Below are 15,378 nucleotides of genomic sequence, written 5' to 3' on the forward strand. Positions count from 1 at the left end.
CACGGCCGGTGAGGAGCCAGGTCTTTCTCCTGGCACAGTAACTGCAGACCACCTGTTTGGATGGATGGATGGATGGATGGATGGGTGGGTGGGTGGATGAATGGATAGATTTCCTATGTGCTAACTCTATTCTCCTGGTCACCCCTCATCTGGTCCACTGCAAGCACGTCCTATCTGGCCTCCTGGCCTCTCCCCACCCCAATCCTTGCCCCACACAGCCACCTGGGCACTCTCTGAGGTCCAGCTGATCATATCTCACTTCCCCTGTCCCTTGTAGGATAAAATCCAACACTTCAACATGGCACCGGAGGCCCTCAACCTCTTGCCTTTATATCACACTCGTTTTTCTCCTTCTGTGCCTCCAGGACAGACCCCAGACCCACACCTCCCACTCCCTTCACTATGTCCTCCCAAAACTGAGCGCCTTCCTTCTGCTTGATGTTCCCTACTTCTCACCTGCTGAGGCCCAGTCTGAATATGGGTCCTGAGACCCTCCACTATGACACGTCCTCCCCCAAAGAAATATGGGGCCCTCTTCGGGCTTTCTGGGCGGATACAGTTCCATTCCTTTTCCCTGCACTTTCATACTCAAAGGTAGTAAAAGACAGTTCTGCTGTCAAGACTCCATCTGTCCATGTGGTTCTAATAACTGGCAGAATGTATAAATGTAAAGGAGTGTCTGAATCTCTCTGTCTCAGGGCCAAGAGTGGCCAACGTGACTCTGGTGAGGACGTGGGCAGCTGAGGGAAGGGGTGAGGGGAAGGAAGTGGAGCCCCTGAGATTGGGGAGGCACCAGGAGGGGCTGGCTGGGGAGAGTGAGAACGCTGAGCAAATCTGGACAGGCGTTTTTTAGCCACAGGCTCTAGCAGGAACAGACAAATGGCTTCACACCCGTCCCTGCCAAAGGAGAGATAAGGAAAGAGATAGGAGGCAACAAGATAGAGCAAGTTGCAGCAGGTTCCCGCCTGATTCACAGCTCAGGTTACCCCTGTTAGCCAGGGAGGCGGTGAGCTCAGACCCTGATTAGCTGGTGCGGAGTGGATGCACAGGCTGGGGGGTGGAGGTTTGGAAGATCCACTGGGAGGCGCGTTCCTCCCCCCATCCAGCAGATGCTGGCAGACGTCCGTGCTTTTTGCTTAATGAATCACCGTACACACACAGGAGCCCCCTACCTCACCAGGAGTCCAGAGGGCCTCCAGCCAAGAGATGGGGGGGCGGGAGGGGGGGGGCGGCAGCTCACGCAGGAGGGGCGCGTTAAAGAATGAGCTATTCAGCACTCTGCATCGCTAAAGACACCCATGTAATCATCTGAAATGAAAACTGCTCAAATGAACTGGAAAATGTTCTACTTGTATTTTCTCATATTCCCGAATCTTTCTTTCCATGGTTCAGAAGTTTGCATTGTCTAACTGCTGATTTCCATTTGTGAATGAATCAGCGTAAAATAAAATTGAGTGCCAAATTAATCTACCCTTCTAGTTTTAGGCATTAATTATCCTCTGAGCCATTTTCTCCTGCACTTTGCCACATGTCAAGACAGGCCCTGGGGCTTCCCAAAAAAAAAAAAAAAAAGACAGGCCCGGATACAGTGATGTAGAATCCAGTTTTCAACTCAGGAATGTAGCCCAAACAGCAGAGGATGTCCCTGATCTCTAAGAGCCACAGTTTACTGTGCAAAAGAGGACTGATTCCAAGCAAAGGAAATACATTCCTCACCTTTTAAAGGTGCACTAACACTGTCAGACCAAGTAAGTTACTGGAGAAGAAATTTGCTGCATGGTCTTGTGACATGTTTCTCCAGTTGTCCCAGTTAACAAATTAACAACAACATATTTCCTCTAAGTATAATACGGTCAGCCTCAGTGTGGAAAATGCGGTGCTGGCTAGGGCAGAATTTTGAAAATTACATATGCTGTTCTTCTGGAGCTATACCGAGGGAGATCTTCTTGGCTGTGCTAAAAAAAAAAAAAAAAAAAAAAATCCAAAAAACCAAACAAACAAACAAAAAAGAAAACCAAAAAAACCCACCACCACCAAGAACAACAAAAAAAAAAACCCAGGTCTCCAGGATACAATTATAGGATCCTTAGTCCCTGGGGAAAGGTAGAACCATATGTACTTGGTCGCTTGGTCAAAGCTACAGCTCTTGGAAACAGTGAGGATACAGAGCCTGGGCACCAGGAAGAGCAAGTAAATCTTGGTGGGGGAGGGGCTGGGCAAAAAAGCTTTGGAGACAGAGGGCAGAGGCCCTGATCCCTTCCCTTTTGAGGTTCAGCATTATCAGAATCTTTCCAAAAGCTATGAGGTACCCTAGACCAAGCACTGTTTAAGCCTTAAAAAAGCAATATGGAACAACATGGATTGACCTGAAGGACATTATGTTAAGTGAAATAAAACAGTCACAGAAGGACAAATACTGCATGATTCCACTTTACATGAGGTATCTAAAATCATGAAACTCGTGGAAGCAAAGAACAGAATTGTAGCTGCCAGGAACTAGGGGGAGGGGTAAGCAGGTAGTTTCTTTATTTTTCTAATTTTTATTGGAGTAGAGTTAATTTATAATATTGTGTTAGTTTCAGGTGTACAGCAAATGAATCAGTTATACATGTACATATATCCACTCTTTTTTAGATTCTTTTCTCATATAGGCCATTACAGAGTACTGAGTAGAGTTCCCTGTGCTATACGGCAGGTTCTTATTAATCATCTATTTTATATATAGTGTATGCATATGTCAGTCCCAATCTCCTAATTTATTCCTCCCCCCCCCCCTTATCCCCTGGTAAGGTAGTTTCTGATGAGTGGGAATAAAACTTCAGTTATACAAGATGAGTAAGTTCTAGAGATCTACTGTACAATATTGTGCCTACAGATAATACCATATTGTGCACTTAAAAACCTGTTAAAAGAGTAGATTTCACGTTGTGTTCTTACCACAATAAAACAAGAAAAGAGAGAAAATGCAAATACAACACTCAAATCCATCTAGGATACATTGCCAGGAAAGGGAGACTCTGAGATACTGTGTGCTCAAGTTGGAGGGCTGGCTCTGGCGGGAACCCCTTAGGACCCAGCCCCCAGGGCAATATGTCACGCTTTGGGAAATAGTGGCTGCATGCTGAGTATGAACTAAGAGGTGTTACTCTGCACCCAAGATGCAGCACCTCTGCTGCAGGTGCAGAATGACCAAGAAGGGCAGTCACCAAACCACAGAGCAACCTCTGGGCTGTCCACAACAGCGACACCGTGTGGCAGCAGCTAAACCCACAGGTCAGGCAGGCTGGCCAGTAGCCTCAGCTCCCTCTTTTCCTGGCATTGGAAGCAGAACAGGTTTTGGAAAATAACTCTATAATTCTTAGATGAAAACAGGAGGGGTCATGCTCAAGAGAAAGATGCTAGCCCTTTTGGTAATGAAGAGCAGCAGAGGCGCCTGAGTGATTAATTAGAAAAATTAAAGAGCTATGAACATATCTGTAGCACCCTGAGCCACAGCCCAAGTGCTGAGCTCAGTTTGGATGTCAGAATTTGAGGGAAAGGAGGAGAGGCACAACTTTAAATTTTGCATATATAACCACTTGCATCGGGAATAAAGGAATATGCTTCCTTTAGGACCAAACCCCATCCTGACATCCTTCCAGGCACTAAGGAAAGCAACCGGAGGACAACTAGCATGGGAGACACTGTGCTTCAGGGGAAGAACTGGAGGCTCTTAATTTCATCACACCCTTCTAATAACACCTCCGCGTTTGCTTTTCTGCAGACAAGCTTGGAGGCCTAAAAAGTCAAGCTCTCGCCTGTCCCCAACCACCCCAAGAGGAAAGAAACCTGTCAGCTTCCCTAAGAGGGAAAAGGAGAAAAGAAAACAAAGTCAAAAGGAAAAGCTAAAGTTGCATCTCTCCTCTGTTGGAAGGCACAACGCAGGAGAGACAGGTTTTGCACAGAGGCACCGCTGGACCCTGGGGAAGGAAACCTGTGTGCTTCGAGTTGGAAAACATTAAGTGCAGGGAGGTTTTAATAAGCTTCAGCAGCTCTTTGATAGTCCCTGATGTTGAGATGGCAATGGAGCATGTGAAATGTGAGCTTTCAAAGAATATGCTTTTTAGGAAGCGATTTTCCCTCTTGCTATCCCTTCGCTTTGGGGATATTCAAATTGGGCCTTTCGTCATCCCATTGGGGGTACCTCCATCCCTCCAAATGGGTCTGGGTCAGAGCAGCTTTAACCTGAAACCCTGCAGAAGCCCCAGGTGCTGCTCTATGTGGTAGTAACTACAAGGGCTTCACCGAGATGGACTGAGAAAAGATGCAAGAAAAGGCATAAAATTAAAGGCAAGATTAATAAAACCTGATGAAAGAAAACACCGCTAGCCTACCTAGCGGCTTAAATTACATTTACCACATCTGACAGGGAGGGGGTAATCATGAGTAATAAGTTCAGGCTCTGGAAAGAAATTATGGGATAAATAACTTAAGGACAGGTAACACCAGAGGAAGTCACTGATTCACCTTCCCAGAGAAGACTTGAGACGGTATAAAACCCACCAATCACACGGAGGCAAATTTCACTTGGGAGGGCCCTAGAGAGTCTAGGATCTGGATTCCCAAACATCCCAGAGCCAGGAATCTGGCAGCAGCACAGAGACTGCTTCTGGGTGCAGCTTCCAGTCCAGCCCAACTTCACCCCACTGCCTGGTGGCTGTTGTCACCACAGCCCGACCTTGGTGTGAACAGACACAGTCAGTCATTAGGTGAGGGCTGTCCTACTGTCCCGTTCCTTTCTGCCCCATCAGCTGAGGCCACGCTATGCTACTTGGGCTGCCTCAACACAACCAGTTCCTGGAACCAGTCTGGTCCCCAAACAGGACCCAAACCATCCCATTATCTGCAGATTCCTCCTGCCACCTCCTCAGAACACCCCAAGTTCCCAAACTTCCAGCTGTTTCTCACCACAGCTTAGCAGGGAAGCAATCTGATTCGACTAATTCACACCAACTCTCCAAGGATTCTCTCTTTTTAGAGAGCAGGCCGGGTAATGCAAATGGACCCCTCACGGTGGGCTTTGAGCCTGCACGGGAGGTGTCAGGAGCCTCCTCTGGACCTCACGTGCAAGACAGACCTCGTGAGAAGAGAAGGAAAGGCTCCATCACCATGCTCTCTCCGCCTGCCAGCCATGGTCCAGTGGACGGAGGGCTCACGCACTGCTCCATTCCCTCCCGACAGCAGCCTCCCATCTCCAGGCTTCCGGGCTTGGAGCCATCAGTGAACAGGATAATGTCTCCTGTAGAGACAGGGAGGGGCTGTCTGGCTTCAAGCCAAGGAAGACCCTGGAAAGTCCTGCTTTTAGCAGAGGGATTCCTCTGCTCAAAGACTAAAGGGACACAGGAACTTGGGGTCTTCAGAGGACAGGTCTTCCGATTCTCTGTTCCCTGGCATCCTAATGCCAGGCTAAGCTCCCACAGCTTCTTCCTTGGTCCTGTCCTCACCATATTTATCTCGAGCAGGGGGTTCTCAGAGTCCCTGGCTGATTGGCTTCCCCAGGTTATAGCTGCGAGGAGGGCCTGCCTCCTCCTCAGGATCCTTAGAGCACAGTGATCCCTGATCCTAGCCCTCAGTTAAGAGGGTCTCAGTGGAAGAGGGGCGTGAAGGTGAGGAAGAGTCTTTGGAGAAGTTGCATTGCCTGAGCACCTGGCTCCTCCCAAGACAAGCTCGGCCATTTGAGTTCTTCCTCAGATAGCTTCCAACTTGGAAAAAAAAAGGAGGGCTATTACTCCCAGAAAGCCTTCAGCATGAGGGAGTTCTACAGATAACAAGGACTTTTACTTTTCTTTGGTCACTATTAGAGCTAGTCTAAGGAAAGAATGGAACTCCATTCTATCAGAATAAAACTTAAACTGACAAAACTCAGCTTACCAGAATCCTCAAACTATCAGACAGTTGTTTCCCTGCCCTCTGCTCTTTAGAAACGGGAAACTTACAAGAAAACAAACACAAAGTCACACCCTCATCTACTTGTCCACCTGTGAACATTTATCAAGTGCATAGGATTTTGTCAGTGATGGCATGTGAAGATTCCTGGCTCCATCCTGGGGGCAAAGTACAGGTGTTGTCCGATGATGCCCCGTCTGCATGTCTAACTCAACATCCACCCTGTGCTCTGCATGCAGCACCAGCATTGCCTCAGGCTGCAAAGAGTCAAGTCTCTGCTTATCAAAATCTACCTGCTTCGATCAGCAATGAATTCAACCCAAAGTTCTGGAAGGACTCACATCAAATCGTTGACAGTGATGGTTGAGAGCAAGAGGGAAACTTCCCTTTCCCTCTACGAATTCTATATTGCTTTTTTTTTTTAAAAAAAAAAAACAACACATAGAATATGTTCATGGAGTCCTTCAAACATTAAAATAAATTAACAAATGGCCAAAAAGGAAAAGGAAGTGACTCTTTTCAACAACACAGCCAGGTTTCGATGGGGGCTGAGATCCGGAAGCATGGAAGGCATCTATTCTCAGCCACGTCGTCGACTGAATGGCCCAGAACAGACCCAGGCATTCTGGAAGTTCTCCTCTTCGGGGCTGGACACAGCTCCATCCCTCCCTCTCTCCACTCTCTTCCAGTTTTCTGACCTTGATGACAAGAGCTCCCATATTTCCAGCACCTGCTACCCTACTTACTTAACGCTTTTGACCCCTGGCAGCTCTCAGGTCTAACAGAAGGGGCACATGCCTTCAAGCTCACCTGGGCTCAGGTGACCCTCTGCACTTACGAAGTCCTATTGACCACATTCCAGCACCTCTCAAAGCTTTCCTCAGGTTAAAGACGGGAACCTTCCTCAGCACAAAAGGCTGATCAGCTGCTGAAGAACCTCGTGCTGGAGGCAGAGGTCAGGTTTTGGCCCATCCATCCCAATGACCCCCCTCCCCTACCCCCCCTGCAGAAATTCAGAAAACAGAAGCCTGGCCACTGAAGCAGCATAAAGGTTCTCTCCACCACCTCCTTAATCACCAGGCTGCCGGCACGCGCTTACCTGCAGATGTAATTCGTCTTGCAGGAGTTCTGCAAATTCAAGCAGTTGGGCTTCTCCCTCTCCTCGTAGGAGCACACCGGCACGATGGTCTGCCGTCTCCGCTCAGTGCAGGCGACGTCCCGGCAGGAGCAGAAGAGCATCCCGTAGCTGTGCTTGGCCGGGACCTTGTCGAAGAACTGCCGGAGGGCCTTGTGGCACTTGCGCCGGTTGCAGACATCGTTGGACATGCTGGTGGTGCACGGTGTGATGTACGCGGACCTGTACTTCTTACAGGTGTCGTCCAGGTTGCAGGCCTTGGCGGCATCCAGGCAGTTGTTCCCTTTCGGGATGTGCTCCACTGCAAAAGGAGAGAAAGGCAGGCGTGATCACAGGGCTGTGTGCTGGGGCTGCTCTGCTTTCATGGAGATCTGGCCATTCACCTGGCAGTGCTGGCAGCTTGGATCAACTCTGTGTCTTGAAGCTAATAACTTAATGAGTTCATGACAATGAGAAAGCATCAGGGGCACAAAGGCTGGGAGCCCACGGCAGCACACAAGCTCCTAGCATCGTCTCAGATGTGTAATTAGGAGGTACTGAGTAAGGCCAAAGGAGCTCAGGCACCTGCCTGACTACATATAAACAAGGCAACAGGAGAACAAGTTTCCAGCTCCTGGTTGGTAAGTTGAAATTAGGATAAAAGAAAAAAGCAACAAATTATATACTTGTTTATTATATAATATATAAAATGATATGCCAAATGTAAGTATAATTGCCATGCAATCCTCCGGGAATATAATTATGTAATAAATGCACATAGTACATGTTAATTACTATATGATTACAGAGTAATTGCATGGTTATTTGAGCCCAGAAGACAAAATATTATGCTAGCTCTCTAAACAGGAAGAAGCAACTACATCAAAGCTGTATTTAAGTTCTAGCTCACAGGCCACTGGAAGAAAACCAGAAATAAATTACATAAAAATTTGCAAACCTCAATTACCATTTAACTTACCGCATAGAAAATTTGGGATCTATGAGTACTGAGGTTGCAGATTAGAAAAATTCAGTTAGTATTTTGGATAGAATTTCAATGGGCTTACAAACCATATGCCTTAGGAATCTCACAAAACATATGCTGCCTTCTGTCCAAGCCCTCTGCGCTCATGCCGTCAGAGAAACCAGTGCTGTCCACTGCCAGGCTGCCCACTGAGAGGCCTGGAGAGAAAGCACGGAAGAGGCAGGGCTCACTGGGGTGGGCTGGCAGGGCCAAGGCTAATGGGCAAAGTTAAAAGATGAATGGACAAGGGAAATTAAGCTCATTTCCCATAATATAGGTCTTACCAAGCGAGGCGAAGTGATGGAAAAACCTCCTAGAGCCAAGTTATGAGATGGCCCATGGAAAATTGATAATTAGGTGTAGCAGGGACCCTCCGGAGACAGCAAGAAGGCAGCAGACAAGCACCACACAATCGTGGGATTCAATCCCCGGCAAGTTCCTGCTCAGGCCTCAGCCCCTTCATGGGTTCTGAAACCCCCTTTCATTCTCTTTATGCGCCCAGTTGATGGGGACCATGAAAGCATTTGAGAATTAGCAAGAGAGGAGACAGAGTCTAGCTGGGTTGGGTGGGACCAAAAGACAGGGCAGTGCATTTAGTATCTAAAAGGCACATGGGATACTCAGCCTTAAATAAAAGAAGGAAACCTGCCATGGGCAACAACATGGATGAGCCTTGAGGACATTATGCTAAGTGAGATAAGCCAGTCCCAGGAGGACAAATACTGAGTGGTTCCATACATATGAGGTATCTAAAACTCTCAAACTCACAGAAGCAGAGAGTTGAATGGTAGTTGCCAGAGGCTGAGGTGAGGGGGAAATGGGGGGTTGTTATTCAAGAGGTATAAAGTTTCAGTGATGCAAGATGAATAAGTTCTAGAGATGGGCTGTACAACATCACACCTACACTTAACAATACTGTATTGTGCACTTAAAAATCTGTTAAGTGGCATTATTTCACTCTTTTGGATGGCTGAGTAATATTCCATTGTATATATAAACCACATCTTCTTTATCCATTAATCTGTCGATGGACATTTAGGTTGTCTCCACATCTTGGCTATTGTAAACAGTGCTGCTATGAACATAGCGGTGCATGCATCTTTTCGAATTACAGTTCTGTCTGGGTATATGCCCAGGAGTGGGATCGCTGGTTCATATGGCAGCTCTATTTTTAGTTTTTTGAAGAACCTCCATACTGTTTTCCATAGTGGCTGCACCAATTTACATTCCCACCAACGGTATAAGAGGCTTCCCTTTTCTCCACACCCTCTCCAGTATTTGTTACTCATAGACTTTTTAATGATGGCCATTCTGTCTGGTATGAGGTGGCACCTCATTGTAGAGTTCTGATTTGCATTTCTCTAATAATTAGCCATGTTGAGCATCTTTTCATGTGCCTCTTGGCCATCTGTATGTCTTCTTTGGAGAAATGCCTATTTAGGTCTTCTGCCCATTGGGACCTAGAGATTATCATACTAAGTGAACTAAGTCAGAAAGAGAAAGACAAATACCATATGATATCACTTATATGTGGAATCTAAAATATAATACAAATCAACATATCTACAAAACAAAATCAGACTCACAGATATAGAGAACAGATTTGTGGTTGCCAAGGGGGAGCGGGGGTAGGGGAGAGAAGGAATGGGAGTTCGGGATCAGCAGATGAAAACTATTATCATATAGGATGGATAAACAACAAGGTCCTACTGTACAGCACAGGGAACTATATTCAGTATCCTGTGACAAACCATGGTGGAGAAGAATATGGAAAAGAATGTATATATGTGTAAGGCTGAGTCACTTTTCCATACAGAGGAAATCGACACAACACTGTAAATCAACTATACTTCAATAAAATGAAAAAAGAAACCTGTTAAGAATGTAGACCTCATGTTAAATGTTCTACTAAAATAAAATAAAATTTTATACAAAAAAAGAAGAACAGACACAACAAGTTCAGCATTTCAGGAAATGAAAAACTCACCCTGGTCTCCTGATGGTGTGCCTTGCTTTAAGAAAACCCAATAGGCTGGAATCACAAAGATATAGCCTGGCACCATAAGCAGTATTTTATGATGCCCCAGGTGCGTGTTTCTGCCTATGACATCTGAATTCAACAATTTAATGGGGAAGGCACTAAACACGACATTCAGCCCTTCTTAGGTGAGCAGTGCAGGAAGCCAGCAGCTGCATGTACATCCTGCTGGTTTAACAAGCACACCTGGTGCATTTTCTCCAACAAGATTTTCCCCAAGTGGCTTCTCTCTTGCTCCTCTGTTTTCACACTCAGGCACTTAAGCACTCAAGGAGTAAAATATTCACCATGTGTCCTGACAGATCACCAGGGCCTCCACCAGGCTTTGGTGACACTTCTAGCCTTTTCCTCTTTTGAGACTCTCTAATGATGTGCTGTTGGGCTCACTGGCAACAGTGATTGATATTCCTGAAGGTCTACAGCTAGCTAGGAGATTTCTAAATTACACATTTTGGGGAGATAATCTAAAATCAATTAATATGACCAAGTTCTGTATCATCTGGATTAGGCCCTTAAGGCTGGATATTGGAACACAATTTCACTTGCATTGGTGTTCAATGGTATTTTATGATCTCTGCCTAAAAAGAAAAGAATAGAGGCACACAGGTTGACTTAATACTTAAATGATGTAGCCAGGGATATATGAACAAACGGTTCATGTAAGTTCAAATGGAGAAAAATGACAGAAAAATTAAGTCATCACATGGCACCCAGTAACGTAGGCCTGTCAAACTCAAAAGAACTCATGCTGAAACAGAGAACTACATCCTGATTGTAAGCACCAATTTAGTTTCAGCAAAACAATATCATTCCTCATATTAAATTTATGTTATTAATTTGTATTTCATTGTTTTAAAAGTTTTGTTCCTATCTAATTGGTGTGTGTTGCCTTTATAATTGTATAAAAGCAAAGAAGAAGAGCTGATAGTTTTATGTTTATAAACTTCAAATAAAATTATAATAAAAATAAACTTAACACATGAGGTCCAGAAAATTTATTTCTCTCTGAAAGTTCTCCATATGATACACAAGTTTTTAAAAACTGGCCTGGAAAAAAGCCCCTTGACATGGGTCTTGGCAATGATTTTTTGGATATGACACAAGCAATAACAACAAAAAATAAACAAGTAGAATTACATCAAACTAGAAAGCTTCTGCACAGCAAAGCAAACCATCAACAGAATGAAAAGGTGACTTATGCAATGGAAGAAAATATTTGCAAATCATGTTCTGATAAGGGGTTAATTTCCAAAATATATAAAGAACTCATAGAATTCAATAGTAAAAGTAACAGTAATAATAATAACCTAAGTAAAAAAATGGGCAAAGGACCTGAAGAGACATTTTACCTAAGAAGGTATATGAAAGGCCAACAGGTACTTGAAAAGATGCTGATCGGTAGGGAAATGCAAATCAAACCACAAGGAGATATCACTTCAGGCCTGTTAGAACAATTGTCATCAAAAGAGATAATAAATGCTGGTGAGATGGTGGAGAAAAGGGAATCCTTGTGCGCAGCTGCTGGGATTGTAAATTGGTACAGTCACTATAGAGATCAGTATGGAGGTTCCTCAAAAAATTAAAAACAGAGCTATCATATGATCCAGCAGTTCCACTCCTGGGTATATATCCAAAGGAAACAAAATCACTTTATCAAAGAAATATCTGCACTCCCATGTTCATTAAAGCATTATTTACAATAGCCAAGTATTCACCAAGGAACAAACAGACAAAGAAAATGTGGTATATATTTTTCAATGGAACACTATTCAGCCATAAAAGGAAGGAAATACTGACGTTTGCAGCAACATGGATGGACTCGGAGGGCATTACGCTAAGTAAAGTAAGTCAGACAGAGAAAGACAAATACTGTATGATCTTACTTATATGTGAAACCCCAAAAAACAAAAATAAAAAACAAACTCATCGAGAAAAAAGCCTCATATTTGTGGTTATCAGAGGCAAGGGGAGAGGGTGGGGGAATTGGATGAAGGTAGTTAAAAGGTACAAACTTCCAGTTATAAGATAATTAAGTACTGGGGATGTAATGTACAACATATAACTATAGTTAACACTGCTGTATGATATATTTGAAAATTGCTGAGAGAGTAAACCCTAAAAGTTCTCATCACAAGGAAAAAGACATTTTTTCTTCTTTTTTTGTATCTATATAAGGTGATGGATGTAAACTTATCGTGGTAATCATTTCAAAATATATGTAAGTCAAGTCATTATGCTGTATGCCTTAAACTTATACAGTGCTGTATGTCAATTGTATCTCAAGAAAACTGAAAGAAAAAAAATTTGACCTAGTGTATGCCTGCTTCGTTAAATAATGTTTATTTCCTTTTCAAAGTTGTTAAAACTACATAAAATACTAATTAACTGTTTTCCTCTTGGAATTATCAAAAAAGAAAAGCAACATTTCAAAGGAAAAGTTTTGCATGAAGTGGGAATAGGGTGAACGATTTAATGGCCAAACCAATTGCTCAGAGTTCACTCCATTTAGCACCTGGTGTGCCTCAGCCTCACTTTGAGCTGATTCTGTTTTCATCAATAAATGACACTGCCAGAGCACCATCTCTTTATCATTATTTCAGAGCCTGTGACAAATTCCAGAATGCACAACCTGGCACATTCAGAGAGGCAAGAAACTACTAACTGATTTCCAGATTACAGGTAAATGTGTGACTTCCTTTTTGCTTATGATTCTCATTCACACAAAACATTCTCATAACCATTCCCCACTTGATATACGAGGCCAGCATTACCCAAATAGCAGAATACGATGAAGAAAAAAGAAGAAAGAAAATTACAGACTAATATTCCTTACAAATATAGATTCAAAAAGTTTAGTAAATAGGATTTAGCAATATGTTAAAAGGATAATGTACCACGACCAATTAAGGTTTATCCCAAAATGCAAAGGTTGGTTTAATATTTAAAAACCAGTGTAATTCACCATATTAACAGACAGGAAGAGAACCATATGACTATTTTAATAGACAAAGAAAAAGTATTCAACAAGTTTCAACACTCATTCCATAATAAAAAAATGCTTAGCAATCTAAGACTAGTAGATAACCTTCTTAATCTGATAAAGAGAACCTATGAAAAATGTATAGCTAAAACCATATTTAACAGTGAAATACTGATTCTTTCCTGCCTAAAATCAGGAACAAAGAAAGGATGCCCATTCATATCACCTACAGTCAACACTGTACTGGAGGTTGTAGCCATTGTAATAAAGCAATGAAAAGAAATAAAAGGTACTGGAAAGGAAGGCATCTCTACTTATAAATGACTTAGAAAATCCTAAAGAATCTACAAAATAACTACTAGAACTAAGAAGTGAATTTATCAAAATCAAAGGACATAAAGTTAATATACAAAAATCAACTGTATTTTTATAAGCTATCAGCAAAAATACTAGAAAACAAAATTAAAAGCATAATTCCATTTATAATAGCACCAAAAAAGGGGCACTTAGCAACGAATTTAACACAATATTTGCAATATCTCTACACTGAAAACTAGAAAGAACTGCTGAGAAAATTAAAGAAGATGTAAGTAAATGGAAATATATACCATGTTCATGGATCAGAGGACTCAGTATTGTTAACATGTCAGTTATCTCCAAATCATAATGTGTTCTGGAATTGGCAAGCAGATCCTAAAATTTATATGGAGGAGATCCTAAAATTTATATGGAAGTGCAAAGGACACAGCATAGTCAAAGCAACTGAAAATGAACAACAAAATTGAAGGACTTCACACCGACCTCAAGATCTACCATAAAGCTAGTTATCAAGACAGTGTGGTACAGCATAGGCACAGACAAGTGAGATAATGGAACAGAAAACAGAACTCAGATTAAATATACCCACATATCTGATTTTTTTACAAAGTCACTAAAGAAATACAACACAGAAAGAAATCTTTTCAACAAGTGGTTCTAGAATAATTGAAAATCAATGTAAAAAACAAAAAACAACAAAAACACTTCAATCCCTACTTCACACCATGTATAAAAAGTAATACAAGATGGATCACAGACTTAAAAGCTGAAATCATAAAGTTTTCAGAAGAAAACAAGATAATCTTAGAAGCAGGCAAAGGTTTCTTAGAGAGGACCACAGAAAGCAACAACATTAAAAAAAATGGTAAGTTAGATTTCATCAAAGTTAAAAACTCATCAAAAAACAATTTCTTAAGAAATGAAGAAAAACAGACAAAACACAGATGAGAAGAAAATATTTGTAAAACATGTATCTGACAAAGGACAAGTATCTAAAATATATTTAGAATGCCTAAAACTCAATCATAATAAACAGCCCAATTGAAAAATGGGTCAAATATTTAAACAGACACTTCACAGAAGAAGATATATGAATGGTCAGTAAGCACATGAAAAGTATTCAACATCATTAGTTATCAGGGAAATGCAAATTAAAACCACGATGAGATACACTATATACTGGTGGTTAAACTTAAAGTCTGACAACCCCAAATGTTTACAAAGACATGGAGCTCCTGGAATCTCATATATTCCAATGGGAATGTAAAATGGTCCATCCACTTGTGAAAATTTGGGGCAGATTTTTATAAAACTACACATATACCTACCCTATGATCCAGCATTTCCACTTCTAGGTATTCATCCAAGAGAAATGAGAACATATGTCCATAAAAAGATTTGGACAAGAGTATGATAGCGCTATGTTGATAATAACCAAAAACTAGAAAGAGCTCATGTATCCATCAGTAGGAAATGGCAAGCAAACTGTGGCCTATCCACATAATGGAACACTACCCAGAAATAAGAACAGATGAACTATTTATACACACGATAGCATGGATGAATCTCAACAACACAGTTCTGAGTGGAAAAAAAAAAAAGCTTTACACAAAAAGTACACATTGAATAATTCTATTTATGTGAAGTTCTAGAATAGGTGAAACTAATTTACGATGAAAAAATCAGAAGAGAAGAGTGGTTGCTTCCAGGGGATGGAGGTGGGGATCAGCTGGGAAGAAGCAAGAGGGAACTTTCTGGATCGATGGTAATGTTCTCTAAATAGAAGTCTGGGTCAAAACTCAGAGAATGGTACACTTAAGGTTTGTACACATAGAAATTTCACCTCAAAAGGAAAAGAAATAAACAAATATTAAAAACTTGTTAACGGTATATATGCTGAAGCACTTAGGGGAAGTATATTGATATGTGCATTTTTAAAACTTTGATGAATTGATAGATGGACCGAAGGATGGGTAGAT

At 42.3% G+C, this 15,378-nt stretch overlaps 1 protein-coding gene across 5 annotated transcripts in view; it reads right to left on the reverse strand.

Annotated features, from left to right (window-relative positions):
- The window catches only part of GFRA1 (GDNF family receptor alpha 1), a 231,968-nt gene that overhangs the window by 74,756 nt on the left and 141,834 nt on the right, over positions 1–15,378 (reverse strand). For all 5 annotated transcript variants that reach the window (XR_003677599.2, XR_003677600.2, XM_028481528.2 and 2 more), the window contains one exon: positions 7,025–7,361. Coding sequence is in view for 3 of the 5 variants with exons in the window: in XM_028481528.2 (XP_028337329.1) it covers positions 7,025–7,361 (337 nt within the window). In the remaining 2 variants the exon portion in view is untranslated. The remainder of the gene's footprint in view (positions 1–7,024; positions 7,362–15,378) is intronic.

The sequence above is a fragment of the Physeter macrocephalus genome, chromosome 20 (assembly GCF_002837175.3).
Source record: "Physeter macrocephalus isolate SW-GA chromosome 20, ASM283717v5, whole genome shotgun sequence".
Taxonomy (NCBI): Eukaryota; Metazoa; Chordata; class Mammalia; order Artiodactyla; family Physeteridae; genus Physeter; species Physeter macrocephalus.